The 16827-nt window shown below is 57.1% G+C and overlaps 7 protein-coding genes across 7 annotated transcripts in view; 3 read left to right on the top strand and 4 right to left on the bottom strand.

Annotated features, from left to right (window-relative positions):
• The window catches only part of ACA1_018650 (helicase associated domain containing protein), a gene marked incomplete at both ends in the record, with an annotated part of 1978 nt that extends 1610 nt beyond the window's left edge, over window positions 1–368 (bottom strand). The window contains one exon of the mRNA XM_004358240.1: window positions 7–368. Within this exon, the coding sequence (XP_004358297.1) occupies window positions 7–368 (362 nt within the window). The remainder of the gene's footprint in view (window positions 1–6) is intronic.
• Window positions 369–1423: 1055 nt separating this feature from the next.
• On the top strand, window positions 1424–3030 carry ACA1_018760 (cell cycle control protein; the record flags this gene model as incomplete). Its single annotated transcript, XM_004358241.1, has 8 exons — window positions 1424–1508; window positions 1580–1713; window positions 1784–1990; window positions 2092–2182; window positions 2289–2409; window positions 2490–2623; window positions 2715–2798; window positions 2912–3030. 8 exons carry the CDS (start codon window positions 1424–1426, stop codon window positions 3028–3030), a joined length of 975 nt encoding a protein of 324 aa, XP_004358298.1.
• Window positions 3031–3362: 332 nt separating this feature from the next.
• ACA1_018770 (signal recognition particle 68 kDa protein) lies at window positions 3363–6083 on the top strand (the record flags this gene model as incomplete). The annotated part of the gene is made up of 9 exons (XM_004358242.1): window positions 3363–3468; window positions 3570–3747; window positions 3892–4164; window positions 4299–4494; window positions 4608–4692; window positions 4820–5119; window positions 5312–5465; window positions 5536–5665; window positions 5733–6083. The coding sequence occupies 9 exons, from the start codon at window positions 3363–3365 to the stop codon at window positions 6081–6083; spliced, it is 1773 nt and encodes a 590-aa protein (XP_004358299.1).
• A 124-nt stretch (window positions 6084–6207) lies between these two features.
• ACA1_018780 (ATPase, AAA domain containing protein) lies at window positions 6208–8849 on the bottom strand (the record flags this gene model as incomplete). Its single annotated transcript, XM_004358243.1, has 12 exons — window positions 6208–6222; window positions 6311–6754; window positions 6862–7002; window positions 7105–7206; window positions 7291–7450; window positions 7595–7677; window positions 7772–7837; window positions 7919–7965; window positions 8052–8111; window positions 8208–8318; window positions 8433–8562; window positions 8685–8849. The coding sequence occupies 12 exons, from the start codon at window positions 8847–8849 to the stop codon at window positions 6208–6210; spliced, it is 1524 nt and encodes a 507-aa protein (XP_004358300.1).
• Window positions 8850–9051: 202 nt separating this feature from the next.
• Window positions 9052–11782, bottom strand: ACA1_018790 (fibronectin type III domain containing protein; the record flags this gene model as incomplete). The annotated part of the gene is given in 12 exon segments (XM_004358244.1): window positions 9052–9077; window positions 9097–9225; window positions 9261–9357; window positions 9425–9538; window positions 9613–9649; window positions 9733–10005; window positions 10083–10222; window positions 10304–10510; window positions 10573–10683; window positions 10806–10900; window positions 10960–11074; window positions 11198–11782. 12 exon segments carry the CDS (start codon window positions 11780–11782, stop codon window positions 9052–9054), a joined length of 1929 nt encoding a protein of 642 aa, XP_004358301.1.
• Window positions 11783–12184: 402 nt separating this feature from the next.
• On the bottom strand, window positions 12185–14632 carry ACA1_018800 (uncharacterized protein; the record flags this gene model as incomplete). The annotated part of the gene is made up of 10 exons (XM_004358245.1): window positions 12185–12425; window positions 12499–12657; window positions 12740–13218; window positions 13287–13474; window positions 13549–13672; window positions 13774–13868; window positions 13953–14062; window positions 14142–14230; window positions 14336–14424; window positions 14506–14632. 10 exons carry the CDS (start codon window positions 14630–14632, stop codon window positions 12185–12187), a joined length of 1701 nt encoding a protein of 566 aa, XP_004358302.1.
• A 504-nt stretch (window positions 14633–15136) lies between these two features.
• On the top strand, window positions 15137–16749 carry ACA1_018810 (uncharacterized protein; the record flags this gene model as incomplete). The annotated part of the gene is made up of 5 exons (XM_004358246.1): window positions 15137–15572; window positions 15675–16040; window positions 16149–16260; window positions 16334–16479; window positions 16601–16749. 5 exons carry the CDS (start codon window positions 15137–15139, stop codon window positions 16747–16749), a joined length of 1209 nt encoding a protein of 402 aa, XP_004358303.1.
• Window positions 16750–16827: the final 78 nt, after the last annotated feature.

A 16827-nucleotide genomic window follows, 5' to 3' on the forward strand; every position in this document is an offset into this window, starting at 1 on the left:
GATGACGACAAGTCGGGCGTCTTCTTGAGGAGTTTCTTCTTCTTGGCGGCCGTTGGAGATCGCGACGTCGACGTGCGGTCCTTCTTCTTGGCCTTCGCGGCTGTCTGTGATCGTTTGTCTTCCTCGCTATCGGTGGCTTCATCGGTGTCCTCCTCCTCTTCCTCCTCTTCTTCGTCTTCTTTTTCACTGTCGTTTACATTTTGGCCGTTTCGCTGTCGTTTACGTGACGCCCGCTTGGTGGTGCTCTCTACACCACGATCGTCTTCGCTCGTATCGGTGCTGGTGTCGTCTTCGTCGGTGTGGCTCCGTTCTGCCTCTTCTTCCGCCTCCTTCATCTTCTGTTGGCTCTTCTCGGCCGTTTCCTCCATGCCAGCCTTGCGCTTCTTACGCCAGGTCTGCTTCCCTGCAGCCGCGCTGAACTTGCGCTTCGTTCGTTGCTCAGTCTTCTTGTGTCGCCTCTTCACCGCCCGCACCTGTCAAGAGAGCACATGTTTTACTTCATCAGTAAAGATGATTGATAATTAAAAAATAGAGAAAAAAACAGGCATCGCTACAAAACAATCTCAGCGCTCAGGTTGAGCGTGATGTATTGGCTCACCTCTGACGAGCCTAGAGGTTGCGCAGGGGAAAAGAAATGGCACAAAAGGAATGAAATGAAATGATTTGCGGGCCGCCAAACGAAAACTGGGAATTTAAAGAGGGGCGAAACGGAACGGAAGAAAACAAACCCTCTTCATGGTGATCCTCGAAATGATCCTCTTCCGGTGGTCGCCGGCAATCGGGAGTCACCTTCTCCCCAGATCTGTTTCAACCTTGAAATAATGGCGCCAAAGTCTCGTTTTAAGTATTATATTTAGTTTGAAAAAAAAATGGCAAAAACTGTCGCCAGCCAACGTGAGCACTGAAGCGGTGTGAATCGGCTGCCTCCCAAGGCGGTGATGATCGCATCACACACGCTCCGGACCAGGCCAAGGTGTGGAGGATGGTGGTCCACAAGGACAAGTAAGACCGCACTCACGGTCGGGTTGTTTTTTTCTTTCGCAGGAATTCTCGGTCGCGCTGTGGGACAAGAGGGCCAATCCACGAATTTTCCAGCGGGACGCTCCTGGGTCTTGCCCGTCTCTCTTGTGCGCCAAGTTCTTCGTTTGCCTTCTCGGCCCGACATTCGATTTTGACTTTTGCTTCTACTTCACCTCCTCTGCTTCTCTCCTCTCGAACCTGGGAAGGCGCTGCTATACGGCCCTTCTTCGATCGGTTACTCTCTTCTCTCCACACCGCTAGAGTAGAGCCTATTTATTTGATACATTTAATTCAAAAATTATTGGACGAATCGGACGAACGGGGAAGCGACTTCAACGACACCCCCAGCTGTTCATCTCGGCGCGACTCAAATCTATCATCTTCCTAATCGAAAGAGCGCGACATGTCGGCGACCATGAGGAAGATATTCTGCTGTAAGTCTGATGACCCCACGCAGCCCAAGAAACACAAATCGAAGAGGCCCGCCAGTACGCCCTCTAATCCTCAATTTGCGCTGATTTGCGGTCAGAGGGCTTTACTTAAATCATGTCTTCATCAGATACGGCCTTCAAACAGCAGCGACTGAAGGCATGCCAGCCCATTCTCACCCCCATCCCGGTCATCATCACCTTCCTCGTGATTGGAATCATCTTCGTCCCCGTTGGCGTGGTGATGCTCATCTCTTCCAACAACGTACGTTGTGGCCGCCCATCCCCACCTTGCGGTTGCGAGTCCGTTCGGCACTAACTTCTTCCGCACGCAGGTGGTAGAAGTGGAGACTCGCTACGACGATAACTGCCAGATCGGAGAGATCTGCACCGTCACGCTCGACATCAAGGAAAAGATGGAAGAGCCAGTCTACCTCTACTACAAGCTCACCAACTACTACCAGAACCACCGACGCTATGTCAAGTCCCGAAACGACCAACAGCTGCGCGGCAACAAGGTTACCAGCAAGTCTGACATCGAGGTACCCATACACTTCCACCACATCCCAGCCTCTGCTGCAGCTGCGACGTCGTGACTCAAACCCTCGCGCGTGGTGTGTGCTGTGGTGCGGTTGATGTGTAGGACTGTGACCCGGTGAAATCCCTGGACGGCTCCTCCGACAAGAACAACTTCTTCCTGCCCTGCGGTCTCATCGCCAAGAGCTACTTCAACGGTATTCAACCTCTCTCTCTCGTAGCCTCGAGCTTGGACGTTGTTTGTCGGCCGCGGGCTGTTCATATACTGGGATGGCTCGCTGACCTCGAGACCACCACCATCAGATACATTCGCCCTCAGGTATCCCAACAACAAGTTGGTGCCGCTCAAGAAGAAGGGCATCGCGTGGAGCTCCGATCTCGACCATAAGTTCAAGAACCCTGGATCCGACGTTCCCGGCATCCGGTAAGGCCAGCACCCCGTTTTGAGGAGAGAGCGCGCGAAGAACGAGATGTCACATACAACGTGTTCGCCGTTGCGTACAGAGTGATCTCCGATTTCGAGGACGAGGACTTTGTCGTGTGGATGCGTACCGCGGGTCTGCCCACGTTCAAGAAGCTCTACCGCATCATCAACACCGACTTGCAGCCGGGCAACTACTCCGTCACCATTCAGAACAGTACGCGCCTCTCGCGACGCTGGCCTCGGGCTGACAGGCCGCGATACTTAACACATGCCACTCGTGTTTCTCTCTGTGTGAATGAATGCAGACTACCCCACGGCCAAGTTCGACGGCAAGAAGTACGTCGTGCTCTCGACCGTCAGCTGGCTCGGCGGCAAGAATCCTTTCCTTGGTACAGCAACCCTTCTTCTTCTTCTTCTTCAACCGACCTTGCTCTTGCACGCGCGCATTGTCATCTCGCTGGCTAGCTCGACTCACGTTTCTCGTTCGTCTGCACACGACCAGGTATCGCTTACATCGTTGTCGGCAGTCTGTGCATCGGCCTCGGCATCCTCTTCGGCTTCGTTCACTGCATCAGGCCCAGGCGCCTCGGAGACATCACCTACCTCAACTGGAACAAATAAGTGATACGCTCTTCGCCACTCGTGTTCCTGCGCACCACGTCTTTCTTCCTCTCGCTCCTATCCTTACCCCTCCTTCCCTTTCTCCTCCGCGCTCCTGTTTTGCTGCCACGCGGTGGAGCTTTAGAGTTCACCCCACATTGTAAAGAATTGTTGCTTCACACTCTCAACAACACGCACCGCTTTTCTGTTGGTTCCATCTTCAAGTGCAAGTTTCATCTTCCGTTGATGAACTGCCTCGCTGTGTTGTGGTCAATGCTGACGTGTACAGTCAAACAACGAAAAAAGAAAAGATAAAAGACTCTTTTTGCCACGCTGCATCAATCGGAGCAAACATGGAGGCCAACAAATCGAGCAGCACCCAGGATCAGGCGGTGGCGACTACGCCTGCTGTGGAGCAGACGAAGCCTGCCACCCCTAAACACGAATTTTCCATCGATCGTACTCTTTTCCATCCATTAATTCAAGATCAAGACGAGCTTTTTCTTCGTCAATTAGTGGCACTTCTGTCATCTCGCTGACCCCCCCCCGCGGGCATGTAGTGTTGAACATGACAAAGGCAGCCCAGATCCAGCATGGCCTGCGTCATGGGGACTACGCGCGCTACAGGCAGTACTGCGCTCGTAGACTCACGCGATTGCGCAAGACTCTGGGCTTCACCCACGGCAAGGGCCGTTTCACCCAGAAGCGATTGAATGTACAGCAGGTCACCCAACAAAAGTGCGCCTCCAATTCCCTCCAACATCAATCAATTCTTACAAATCTCTGAACAATCTGTGGGGCATCATCATTCTACTCTCTACTGTTCTGTGACCTGGTTGTCCATCATCATCACGATCTCATCTCTTTGCTTCTTCTGCATAGGCATCTGCTGCTCCCCTTGATGAGCGCCGAGAGGTCGTGGAGTCTTGCGATGGAGCTGAAGGAGCAGCAGGACAACCCGCGCGCCCGATTCCACATGCTGCGCCGGCTCAAGAAGGCGGTCAAGTCGTGCAACGAGCTGGTCGCCCTCTGCGCCGAGACGGCCGACGACAAGACCAAGCTCGAGGCCGAGGCCTACGCCTCCTGGATGACCGGCAACCTCCGCCTCGAGGAGGAGGACTGGGCTCAGGCCCTCGACAGCTTCACCCGCGCCAGGTAAGGCCTGGCCCGTGCTCCCTCTGACCCCGAACCGCAACGCGTCTGATCGCATTCCTCGTGTGTGTGTGTGTGTGTGTGCGTGTCGTGTGTGTGTGTGTCGTGTGTCGTGTGTGTGTCATTGCGCGATGTAGGACGATCTACGACAACCTGAGCAAGGTGGGCGATGCCGACACCCAGGAGACGTTCAAGGTGCGGGTGCAGGAGATCGACCCCACGATCCGATTCTGCAACTACAACCTCTCCCAAGGCGAGGACCTCAGCGGCATCCGCGGCACCGCTGCCGCCCAGGGCGCCTCCTCCGACGTGCTCCTCCAGGCCAAGCTCGACGTACGCCCGCGCTCCCCTCTCCTCCACCTCATGTCGTGTCTGTCGCTCGCTCTCGAGGGTCGTCTCATCATCGCGAAACACACACGACACACGCACACGCACACGACGTGCAGAAAGTCCTCACCGACCTCAGGAAGAAGCAAGGCGAGGCCATGCGGGAGGTGACCTGGAATGGCAAGACCGTGCCCATCAAGAATGGTACGTCGTGTGCGGTAACGCGTGTGTCATGTGCGTGTGTGCGGTGGTGCGTGTGCGCGTGTGCGGTGATGCATGCGAGGACTCAACGGGCTTGGTGTGTGGTGTGTGTGACGTGGCATATGGACAGACAAGCTGCGGGAGCTGGTCCTGTCGGCGCAGGACAATATCTTTGAGATCGAGAAGCTGGACTCGCTGGAGGCCAAGCTGGAGCTCTACGACAAGACGTTCATCATCTACAACGACGCGCTCAACATCCTCCGGGACGAGCTGCGGCAGTTCCAGGGCTCCAAGAAGAACGTCAAGACTGAGAGCCAGGAGTCGGACCTGCGCTTCCTCTTTGACTTTGTGAGCCACACCAAGCTCTCCCGCACCGTCGACCGTAACCTGCTCCTCGTCTCCTCGCTCACGGGCAAGGCCGAAACCAAAGGTTCCGCCGCCTCCCACGACACGACACGACACGACACGACACGACACGACACGACACGACACGACACGACACGACACGACACGACACGACACACCGACGCCGCGTGGTTCGTCTAACGCGCTGTTTTGGTTCTTCGTTCTTCGTTTTTCGTTCTTTTTCTCTTCATCCTCGATGACCGTCGTATCGCATCAGATCCCAAGCAGAGGACGCCCGGCCCGAAGGAGATCATCAAGCTGTACGACACCATCATCCAGAACGTGAACGAAATGAGCGAACTGAGGGACTCGGAGGACGAGGAGTATCACAAGAGCATCGCCGCCAAGCTCCTCACATTCAAGGCCTTCAGGTTCGCCCCGTTCTCTTCCCCCCGGAGGTGAATGGCCACTGACACGAGTCGGCCATGGCTTAATTGTTAGGTGCTTCTATGTGGCCCATTCGTACTATAACGCCTCCAAGTGGCCCGAGACGCTGGCCCTCCTCCAGCGAACAATCGACTACACCAAGTCGGCCCTCGACCATCACGACAAATGCTCGCCTCCCTCCACCGTACGTCTGAGCACACACCGCACACGTCGCACTCATTCACTGAACGTTGTGTTTGTGGGGACTGCAGGAGGACATCAAGTCACTCAAGGTTCTGCAGGGAAGGGTCAAGGGCAAGCGTGCGGCCTCGCAGGCCAAGGCGTTTGCCGAGTCGCAGCCGCAGGCCGAGACGCAAACCGACGCGGCCGGCGACAAGGAGAAGACGACGAAGGAGGGGCAGGCCGTGCTCAACCTGGACGCGTTCGATCTGGACCCGCGCAGGGTCAAGGAGGGCAACCTCATCGACTTCCCGCCCGACTTCGAGGCCATCCCGTGCAAGCCCGTCCTCTTCGATCTGGCGCTCTCGGCCGTCGAGTTCCCCGACCTCAGCGAGAGGAGGAAGACCAAGGCCAAGGGCTTCTTTGGCTTCTGGAGGTCGTAGAAGAAGAAAAAGAAGAACCGAAACCTTTCAAGCCACGCGTGGTTGTTGTTTGGTTTGGCAAAGTGCGGCAAAAACATGTTTTTCTTTTTCCGACGTGTCTTTTGGTGTACAAGCTGCGGCCTGCTCAGTCCAGGAAGTGCTGCGATGAAGGCACAACAGTCAGTTTGACACATGTATATGTCTGGGTGTCGTGCGTCGTGTGTGCGAGTGAGGTGTGGCGTGCGTACCTTGGCCAGCTCTTTGAGGACGACGGGTCTGGGCTGGGAGGGGTCGACGTCAACGAGCCCGCACAGCTGCTCCAGCAATCGCGCGCCATCCTTGCCCTCGAATCGCTTGCTCCACTTCTCGATCCGCTCGTCGTATTCCCCCTCCTCCTCCTCGTCGAGTAGCGCCACGCCCTCGTCGTCCACGTCGATCTCCTCGATCTTGGGCTTGCTACTCTTCTTCTCCTGCGCGGTGCTGGTGAACGACGACGATGACGAACTGCCGCGGGCAGCAGCGCCGCCCATCATAGCCGACCAGAACTGCAAGACGTCGGCCATGTTGATCGACGCCCCGGAGGGTTCGTCTTCATCGTTGTCGTCGTCATCGCCGTCAGGCTTGGCTCCACCCCGCTCCCTCTTCTGCGCAAAGTTGTGGTACTGCTTGGCCTTCTTCCCCGTCGGCGCCACCTGACCCATCATATCGCGAGCGTCGCGTCAGCACAGGCACGCAATACGCAACACGACACGACGCGCGCGCGCACACACGACACGCACGAGGGAGGGGTATTGAGTACCTCCTTCATGGCCTCGATGAAGTCCTGCATGTGCATGGGTCGCAGGCCGTGCGTGTCCGAGCCGGTGGTGGTGGTGGTGGCAGTCGCCGTCTGTCGCCTCTCCTCCTCCTCGAGGAAGTGGCGCAGCGGGGCCACAGCAGCCTGACGCACCCGGGGAGCAGGAGAGGCGTGTGAGACCATCATCACCATCATCACCGTCGCCTTCGTCATCATCACCACCGTCGACCTCGTCGCGAGCCGTACCTTCTTGCAGAGCTCCTGGAGGTCGCTGCCGGAGTAACCCGACGTGAGCTGCGCGAGCGCGTCGATGCTGAAGCCCGGCGCCAGCGGCTCGTTGGCCAACACCTGCGGTGGCGGCGACGGCGGCAGCAGCGAGTGAGCGCACCATACAACAAGCACACCACCCGAGACGCGCGCGCAGGTGCGTACCACGTTGAGGATCTGCGCGCGCTGGGCCTTGTTGGGGAGGTCGAAGAGGAACTGGAGCGGCATGCGGCGCAGGATGGCCGCGCTCAGGTTGTACGGCCGGTTGGTCGCCCCGATCACAATCACCCGCGACTTGCTGTCCGTCACGATGCCGTCCCACAGCCTGAAAGCAAAAAAAGAAGAAGAAAAAGGAGAAGAAAAAGAACGAAAACGAAAGAAAAGAGAAAGGAAAGAGAGAAGGGGGGTGGTGTAGGTCAGGCCCAGAACCACGGCAGGACGATGACATAGGGACAGAAGGTGTGCGTACGTCATGAAGACGGACTCGACCTGCATGTGGTAGGAGTGCTGGCTGCCCGACGCCGACGCTCCGTTGTGGAAGAAGCAATCCATCTACACCACCATCAGGCGAGGTGGATGATTAATCGCGTTTTTTGATCAGACCAGCGCAGACAGCAGGGCCACGGGTGGAAGGCAGGTGGCGCACCTCGTCGAAGAACACCACGCACGGTTGCAGCTTGTGCGCCAGCGTGAAAATTGATCGCACGATTTTCTGTGCGTGGTCGTGTCGTGTCGTGTCGTGTGCGTGTTAGCGACGCGCCATTTAGGACTCGAGCGAGTTGGGCTGTTTTACCTCCGATTCGCCATACCATTTGTTGAGGATGGTGGCAAGATTGATGTCTGCATTTTACGGGAACCAAACAGGGTCAGCGTGTACACACTCACAGCACTCATCATAGTCGGGGCGCGCGCGCGCGAGAGCGTACTGATGAATGCCAGCTTGCCCTCCTTGGCAATGGCCTTGGCCATCATCGTCTTTCCGGTGCCTGCCAATGACGTGGATGAAGAAGAAGAGAGCATGAAGACCATGAGGATATTGACTGGGAGAGCCACGTGAGCTACCAAGCGCGACATGTGCATACCCGGAGGACCGTAGAGGAGGATTCCCTTGGGCGGCTGCAGCAGCTTGCTGCGTCGGCCTTCGAAGAGCTCCGGCCGGTTGATGGGCAGCAGGAGCACCTCCCGCAGCGATTCTGGCAATCGTGCGCGTTTGCCGAGGCTGTCAGATACCACACACACACACACACATACAACACCGCACACGACACACACGACACGCACGACACGGCAGGCGGAGGAGCCGGTACTTTTGATGTCCTCGAGAGAGCCGATCGAGTTGAAGTCCACGTCGATCTCGGAGGGGCTTACGACGTCCTTGATGAGCTCGCACTCGTGTTCCGTGAGGGTCAGCTCCTTCACCTCCCTTCCTCTTTGCCTCTGTTTCAAACAAAGAAACAAGATACACAAATTTGCAATGTATCATCAAAATAAAATGATGAAAAATGAGATGGAAAAAGTTAATCGATTTTGGTCAGGAGAGATGTGAGGAGGATCGGCACCTCGATCTCGTAGAGCTTCTTGAGTGCAGACTGGACATCGGCATCGCTCGTCTTGGGGGCGAGGATTCTGCGGAGGAGGTACCCGATGGCCAAACTGCCCACGGCCGCCGTCGCCACGCTAATCAGGGACCGGAGCAGCACAACCTGCAGTTCCTGCTGCTTCATCTTGTGCCTCGCTCCACTACTGCCGGCAGATGTCTGTCCTTCTTCGCCTCCTCTCCGCACTTGGATTCCTCGAATTTCCACCACCATAGGCAGAATGTAAAAAATTCACTTGCCTTATTTTCCTTATTTTTCTTTCGGTCGAAAGACAAAACCTGGCGTTCGTTGCGCTGTTTTATCGGTGTTTTTTATTTTATAGGTTATTTTAGTTGTCACAAAGACCGCCCTGTCCTGCGGGAGCGGGCGAAACGGGTGACGGCGTAGGCGAAGAGTACCAGGCTGGCCATGAGCCCCGTGGCGTACACCGGACCTGCCATCACCACGGACCCTTCCTCCTCGGCCCAGTCCCGGCCTAGGTCGAACGTCTTCATCAGCCACCCTTCATTCAAATCATTCAAATCAGGCGAGGAGTACCTTCGTAAAAGTGCGAGTGAGGCTGGACCTCCGTGCTGTGTCGCAGCATCATCTCGCCCAAGAAGGAGTAGTAGTTGAACCACACCCGCACCCGCACCTGTAGCCAGCACGTCAGGGCGGTTTCGAGGAGCGCAAAGGGTGATGGAGAAGAGACAGAGACGTACAAAATCGCCCTTGCCTCGCCATCCGGGAACGCCGTGTTCGGCGTGGATGATGAACGTGTCCGGCATCACGAAGAACGAGTAGCCCGCGGCGTTCAACTCCGTGCTGTGCGACACCTGCACAACGTGTCAATTGGCTTATCAGCCTTTTTTTTAACCCACACATCAATCGTGTTTGATCAGAGCAGTACCTTGTCAAAGCCGTAGCCCACGAACCGTTCATCCCACCTTCCGACCACCCTCTGGGTGTCAATTCTCGAGCCAAGAATGCACAGGCACCACACCAAAGACTGAAGGTGGCGGCAACGTACAGCGGCACGTCCTTGCGTACGATGTAGTAGGGCTCGTAGTCGCGCTGGTAGGGCACCTGGTAGAGCTCGCGGGTGCTGTACCAGTGCTCGTAGTCTGTGGGTCCGTGCGCCGGGAACCACTTGTCCTTGTGCACCTGCCTTATGCGGTCCTGCGCCACCATCCGCAGCAACTGGTCCTTGGTGTGCGGCACGTCTCGCATGTTGAAGTCGTCCATCTCGAACGAAGCCACCACAAACACCGTTTGGGGCTCGTGCAGCTGGTCCCACAACCGCCTGACCATGGTGGTGGCAAAAATATGGTGAGTGGACCCAGTCGACACATACAGACAATAATCATCACAGGTAAGTACAGGATGTTCTCCCGCGCGTCTCGGCTGGGAATGAAGTCGATGTCCAACACCATTACGTGCGCCGTTCGACTCTTTACCACGGCTTCGTTGCGCAGGGAGTTGACCGGGTACAGGCCCAAAGTGTGGAGTGCATAGACGTTCTGCGCGGTCGATAACAATGTTGTTGCTTCCATTAGCGCCCAAGCCATGAGACCACTAAGCGTACGACGCGGCACGCGTACCTCTTCGCCGTGCACGAGATGGAAGTCGACGTTCTTGCGGATGACCGCGGACCGATTGCGAAGGCTGTGGATCTGTTTGAGCTCGGCCTCGGGATTCGACAGCAGGATGACGGCCGATATGGGACCCGCCCAGCTCTCGGCCATGCTCTCGAGCACCGGTAATCGGTCGATCGTCATCTGCGACGCGATCGCAACGTCGTCGGACTCCTGCGGGCGCCGCACGAATGTGAGTCACGCTGCTAGGCCACGAAGAATAAACCAAGGGATACCGGAGTGTCGGTGGCCAGGATGCTTTCTCGTGTCGGACAGCAGCCCAAGGAGATCGACGGCACGTTGTGCAGCTTGCGGCACTCCGGCTCCATGCTCTCCACTGGCGCACCCTGGTCAGAGAGGTTGCCAAACCTGGTGGTGCGTTGTGGTGTGAAACTGGGCAGGTACCAAAATTGGCTGTCAACGCGATGTCATCCATCCACACACTCCCTGTGTGTTCCGAGAAGAGGACTGCCACCGAGGCGCTCCACAGGGGCTTGTCCAGGTAGACTATCGCACACCGTCTCTGCCAGTCATGTGTGCCGGTATCAAAGTTCAAGCTTATCCCTGACAGCCACGAGTCAGCAAGACGTCACACAAGAAGGACCACATGGTGTGGCGTATACCGTAGGCAAATGTGCCGTCCACAAACTTGAGGTCCATGTACACGCTGTAGCCGTCATCAGGCTCGCCACTCACCTCGCTCGCCTTGCTCCAACCGGACAGCAACATCTTGGTCGGCTCCGTGTGGTTCAAAAATACCTGCGTTGTGTGTTGAGTGTCGTGTGTCATGTGTCGCGTGTAGTGAGTCGTGTGCAGGCACGCCAAGGGCAAGTAAGCGGGCACAAGAGAAAGGGCAGGTACCCACTGATGGGCTGCTCGCTTGTTTGGGGCGTCGTTGCTGTGTGTGTACCAGGTCCGCCCTCTCTTGGGCAGCAGCTTGAGTGAGTAGGGCATCATGAGCGGCTCCCAGTAGGCCGCGAACGGCTGGTCGCCGTAGTCCATCTGCGGTGTGAGCGGCCCTCCCATCTCCTCGAACGACGGGTTGGCCAGGAGGTTGCCGTGCTCCTCGCCCAGCGTCCTGGTGAAGCGCCAGCACGAAGACCGGATCGAGTCCTGGTGGCCGATGATCTTCACAGTGAAGTTGTAGCTGGTGGAGGGCGACAGATCCTTCAGCTCCACGGACCGCTTGAGCCCGCTGTAGACTTTGGTGGGCGGGCTCGAGCCGCCCTCGCCCGCGCTGGCATAGGTCTCGGCCGTGTAGAGTTCGTAGCGGCGCACAAGGGAGGCCCTGGAGGGAGGCCGCCAAGTGACCCGCAGGCTTCGACTAGTGATGCTGGCAAAGGTCGGGCAGGAGTCTGTGGCGGCGAAGGCGCACGAGTGCTCCGGTCCATCGTGGTGGAGCATCCCCAGCAGGCAGGTGGTGGCCACCACCAGCGCCACCACCATGGCGGCCACCACCTTGAGACGCTCACCCTGGCCTGTCCATCCTACTCGTATTCGAACCAGGCAGTTCCTCCACGAGGTGAAGGACATACCTGGCGGGGGTAGTGTGTGGAGGGGGGAGGAGGGACAGAGCTAAAAAAATCTAAAATAAATAAATAAATAAATAGAGATTCAAGTAAAAGCAATACGGCGCAGGCTGAAGGAAGGGAAAGGTGCACTCTCCCCAAGGGACCTTCTTCTTTAGGCTTCTGGTGACGCCAAGCCCCGCCTTTGCCCTAAATAGACACGCACTTGCCAGGAAAAGGAAATACTATTTGGTTTGAATTTTAAATGTTGAAGAAGTGAGTGCGTGCCCTTGTTCGCATGTCTCTCACGACGTACTCCGTTTTGAGCTCGGGCCGAGGCCTACAGTGAATCGTAGACCACCTGCGCATTGCCTGTTGCGGGCACTGTTGCTGCTGTCCGGCCGCCGGCGGGCTGTCGAGGCGCGACCTCGTTGGTGTAGGAGGTCGTAGGCGGAGCTGTTGACAGGGTGGTAGTAGTGGAGGCGACCGCTGGCAATGATGATGACGACAAGGGCGTTGTGCTGTTGGGGAGCAGCGGCGACTGGATCTCCTGCCACTCTCCGCCTCGCGCGCCAAACGTCCTGCACGCAACGCAACACGTAAGAGGCAGGCGACGTCCAAGTGTCGGTTCTGTGCGGGAGGGAGCGTATGTACGGCCAGGAGAGATCGAGGAAGACGCCGCCACCGTTGATGAGGTACAGGCCGTCGCGCTCGGGGTAGAGCCAAAGCGAACAGATGGCGATGACGACGAAGTTGACCGTGTAGGACAAAGCCACCACGGCCTTCAGTCGGTAGTACACAGGGAAACTTTCACTGCAGCGGCACAGTCACATATGGCACATCACGTCAACATTGGCGTTGTGCGTGTCGTGTAGTGGCGGTGGTGGATGCGTACCTCAAGGCGACCATCAGCGGCACGCTAAGGAACCAGAGGCTGCCAAGCATGGCCAGCCCGAGGTAGAATCGCTTCTTGGCTTCTAGTCTGTCGGCTGATTCCAGGGAGGCACCGTGGTGGTCAGACGCAGGTGGATGAGATGAAGTGTCCGGGCGCTCCACGTCTCGCCGTTCTTCGTGTCTCGGCTCGTCGTCCCTTTCCTCTTCCTCCTCCTCTTCATCAGCCTCCGCCTCGCTGCCTTGGCGTCTTCGGCTGCGTCGCGGTCGTCGAAGCAGACGCTCCTCGTCATCGCGTTCGGCTTCCACGCTGTGGCGCCGCTCCTGTGAGTGAGCGGCCTGATCTTCTTCTTCTTCGTCTCTGGTCGGTGCGACTGGCACGTTCTTGTCGAGCAGGAGCACGCAGATGCCAAAGATGAAGAACACCCAAATCGCAATGCGTAGCACCAGCTCGATCACGCCGGGAGCGGTCTCGAACGGCATCTATGGGTGGAAAACGAACGTCAACCAAGGAGGCGTGGCGTGTGAGTGATGAAAGAGAGGGAACGCACATCGGTGGATTCAGGGTCGTAGTTGATATCACCCCACAGGAAGAAGGCGACGTAGAGGACGTAGAAGATGGTGATCAGGATGAACATATTGGCGCTGAGATGGGAGAGCTTGAGTGAACTCAGACCCCACCCACGGCCCAACAGCACCAGCATGCCCATTAAGCCCAGCGTTACGGCCAGATTCAACACTGCGCAGTGGTTGTGCATTAGTAAGCATATGACAACACGCGCTGAGGAGTAGGAGGAGCACATATATGAGTACCTTCGCCCATGCTGGCGAGACTGGACATGCCGATGCCATCGTTGGAGTAGAGCCCGTAGTGGACCAAATAGCAAAATTTGGAGGTGCCTTCAAGCAGAGCCACCAGCGCAAAGAGCTTGAACAGCTGTGCGAACAAATAGAAATTAGCAAATCAAATCAAGACGCCTAGGGGAATGATTTCAAGCACAAAGGGTCGTGACAGGTGACAGGGCGAAGCGCTCGTACTCGGGTGGTGGCTGGCCTGGTATAGATATATGCAAAGTTGCACAGGTTGATAATAGCGTAGACGGTAAAGTAGACAATGAACATCACCAACAGCCCTGAAGGAGTGATTTGGCGAACATGTGCACGTCAGCATAGTGTGCTGCCCAACACATTTAATCGCGTGGCATTGTTAGTTGTACCTTGTTGGTCGACAGAGAATTGTTGGTCCCACCAGTGGCCACCGTTGAGGAACTGCATCTCGAAGTCGAACTTCATCGGACCCGGAGCACAGCGCGAGAACGCTGCATACCTGATCAAGCAGAACAGAAGGTCAGCTTAAAACAATCATTGTGCGGAGATGGCTTTTGTGAGTGAGAATGTGCGCAAACCAGTATCGGGGTCGCGAGCGGGCGGCTATGTTGAATGTCAGGTTGGTGCCCTCGCGCAAGGCCGCTTGCCCAGACGCTAGGCCGTCCACCTGCGAGCGAGAGAAGACGAGTGAGCAGCAACATTCAAAGGCTATGGCAGAGAGTGTGGCGACCTTGTCTCTTATTTGCTGGCAGGTAAGGCGATGATGGTGGACCTGTTCCCAAAGGCCATCATCGAAGAAGAGCAGTCGAAGGTCTGTGTCGTTCTTCACGTGCCACGTGTTGATGCGCAGTGCGCCCAGTCCTAGTCCCACGAAGATTATTTATTATTTATTTGTTAGTTATTATTTCGATTCAAGATGGAACCAGAGAAGTATGGTAGCACCTGTAGTCGAGTAGCAAAACTTGGAGATGAAGAACAATTTGTTGGCGCTGTTCTCATCCATGCGGGCCTGAATTACGTCGGCATCGGCAACGTGGGCGATGAGAAGGAGCATCGCCACAACCACCATCGGCGAGAGGCAGCCTGAAAAGGAGCTGAAGCCCCTTCGCAGGGTTTGAGCATCCATCGGTCGCCTCACCAAATAAAACTGGTTTTTCTGCATTTATTTCTTTGCTTCACTTGACGGAAATTGAAAATCAAACATAAATTGCAACAACTTGCACAATTGGTTGGGATGGCCTCGCGTTTGATCGCCCGGACTGGCGGCACTCGCTGCGTTACAACTTCTTCCTTCGCATCTTCCTCTTCGGTAGTGGTGTTCGGCGATCTCGGGCGACCAATTGCACGATCGCATTTCCGCGATATTATGCCATCTACGCTTCGTTCAGTTCATCGCGGCCGCCCTGTGCTCCCTTTCTCACGTTTTCTTTCAACCTCTACTTCCTCCACATCCCCACCCCACTATGCGGCCATCGATCTCGATGCCGAGATGGAGCGATTTACGCGCGAGATGAAGCATGCTGGCCAGTCTACACAACGGCCTCGCGTTTCCTCACCCACCCGCCTAGCGGGCATGTTGGTGGCGGCAGGCAATGCTGGCCGAGCCGACATCCTGCATCGTTCGCTCGAATTGATCGACCAGAGCGCAGATGCCAACACTCGGGGCATCTTGCTGATTCTACTCGCTCAGTTCATTCGACTCAACGACATCAAGGCCCTGCAGCACCTGATCGAGCGATTGGCCGTCATCGATGAGCAAGGCGAGGCCGGCATGGCTAAGGCGCAGCGCGCTGGACAGCAACAGCACAGTCCGGCCGAGGACAAGGAGACAGCCAGCGAGGTGGATGACGTGCTCTACGCGCTGCACGAGGAGATGGAGGAGGAGGGTTCAACCCTGCTCGCTCGACCCTACGCCTACTATGGGGCCTATCGCGCCCTGTTGGCCGAGCACGCCCGCACCCTGGACGCCCCGGCCATCATTCACACGCTCGACCTGCTCAACCGCTCCGGTACGCGCCAACCCGAGGCCACGGCCGTGCGTACGCACCGCACTCGCTGACGTAGTTCACGTTGTGTGTGCGCGCCGTGTGTCGTGTGGATTACGAGTGCAGCGACCAAGGCCGATGCGTCGATGCGAGCCCTGGTGCGAGGGGTGTTGGAGAAGGTTGGCGTGCGTCCGTTCCTCACCGCCCTCCAGCACCGAGGACCACAACGTCCAGCTGGCGACACTACCACGCCGACCACGCCGACACCACAACGCTCCGGAAGCGCCTACCAGCCGCACCCGGACACGCTCGGTTTCCTTGTGCGCTGCATGTCGGCGATGGTGTCAGAGGGTACGCTGACCCCGCAGGTGCTGCCTGATGCCTATCGGCTGGCAACCCTCGCTACCCAGCTCTTGAAGAAGTCCGCCGGCCACGGAGCCAGCAACGTCGGTGGCTACCGCTCCCTGCTCCAGTTCTACCGCGCGGCCGGAGGTACTTCTCTCGGCAGACACGTGTGGACCACAACCACCTGCACGCGTGACCACGCTGCGGCGTTGTGGTGCCCTGCGACTGACCATGAATGACTTGTTCTTGATGCAGTGAAACCCGCGATCGAAGTCCTGCTCACTCAGTTTGACCAACACCAAGTGGTCGTGACCACTACCATCATGGACCTTGCCTTACCCGGCCTTCGGCTCGCACAGCTGGATCGGTAGGTGCCGATTGGCTCTGGAGTCGTGCGGCGCTGTTGCTAATGTGTGACTCACGCTGGCCGACATGTGCAGAGTGCTCAAGGCGCTACGAGAGAAGAAGAACCCTGTCAAGCCGTCGCCGGCCCACTACATGCGGATCGCCCAGGCCATCCACTTCCAAGAGACCATCCCGGACTTCCTCAACATGTTTGTGGGCAACTACAATGCCGATCACCCCGGTATGCCGCCTAGCAATATGCATGTCGGCCGCACAACAGTGGCGGCTCGGTTATAGCTAACACCCGAACCGCTGTGGCTCGGCTTTGGCTTGCCGCAACACACACACACACACACACACAGGTCGAGAGCTCGAGGTGTTCGTAATCAACCGCGCGTTGCTGTCCTATTGCAAAGCGCTGCACCTGGGCAAGGCGACGGCCATCTTCAACCTTATGCACCCTCACCCCACCAGGCTCTCCTACAGCACACACACCGAGGTACCACCCTAACACACGACACGACCAACGACACCACTCCAGACCGGCCCCACTCTATGCGTGCAGTGTTGTGCGCGAGACCTCGACTCA

This window comes from Acanthamoeba castellanii, assembly GCF_000313135.1.
Source record: "Acanthamoeba castellanii str. Neff unplaced genomic scaffold scf7180000083912, whole genome shotgun sequence".
Lineage (NCBI taxonomy): Eukaryota > Discosea > Longamoebia > Acanthamoebidae > Acanthamoeba > Acanthamoeba castellanii.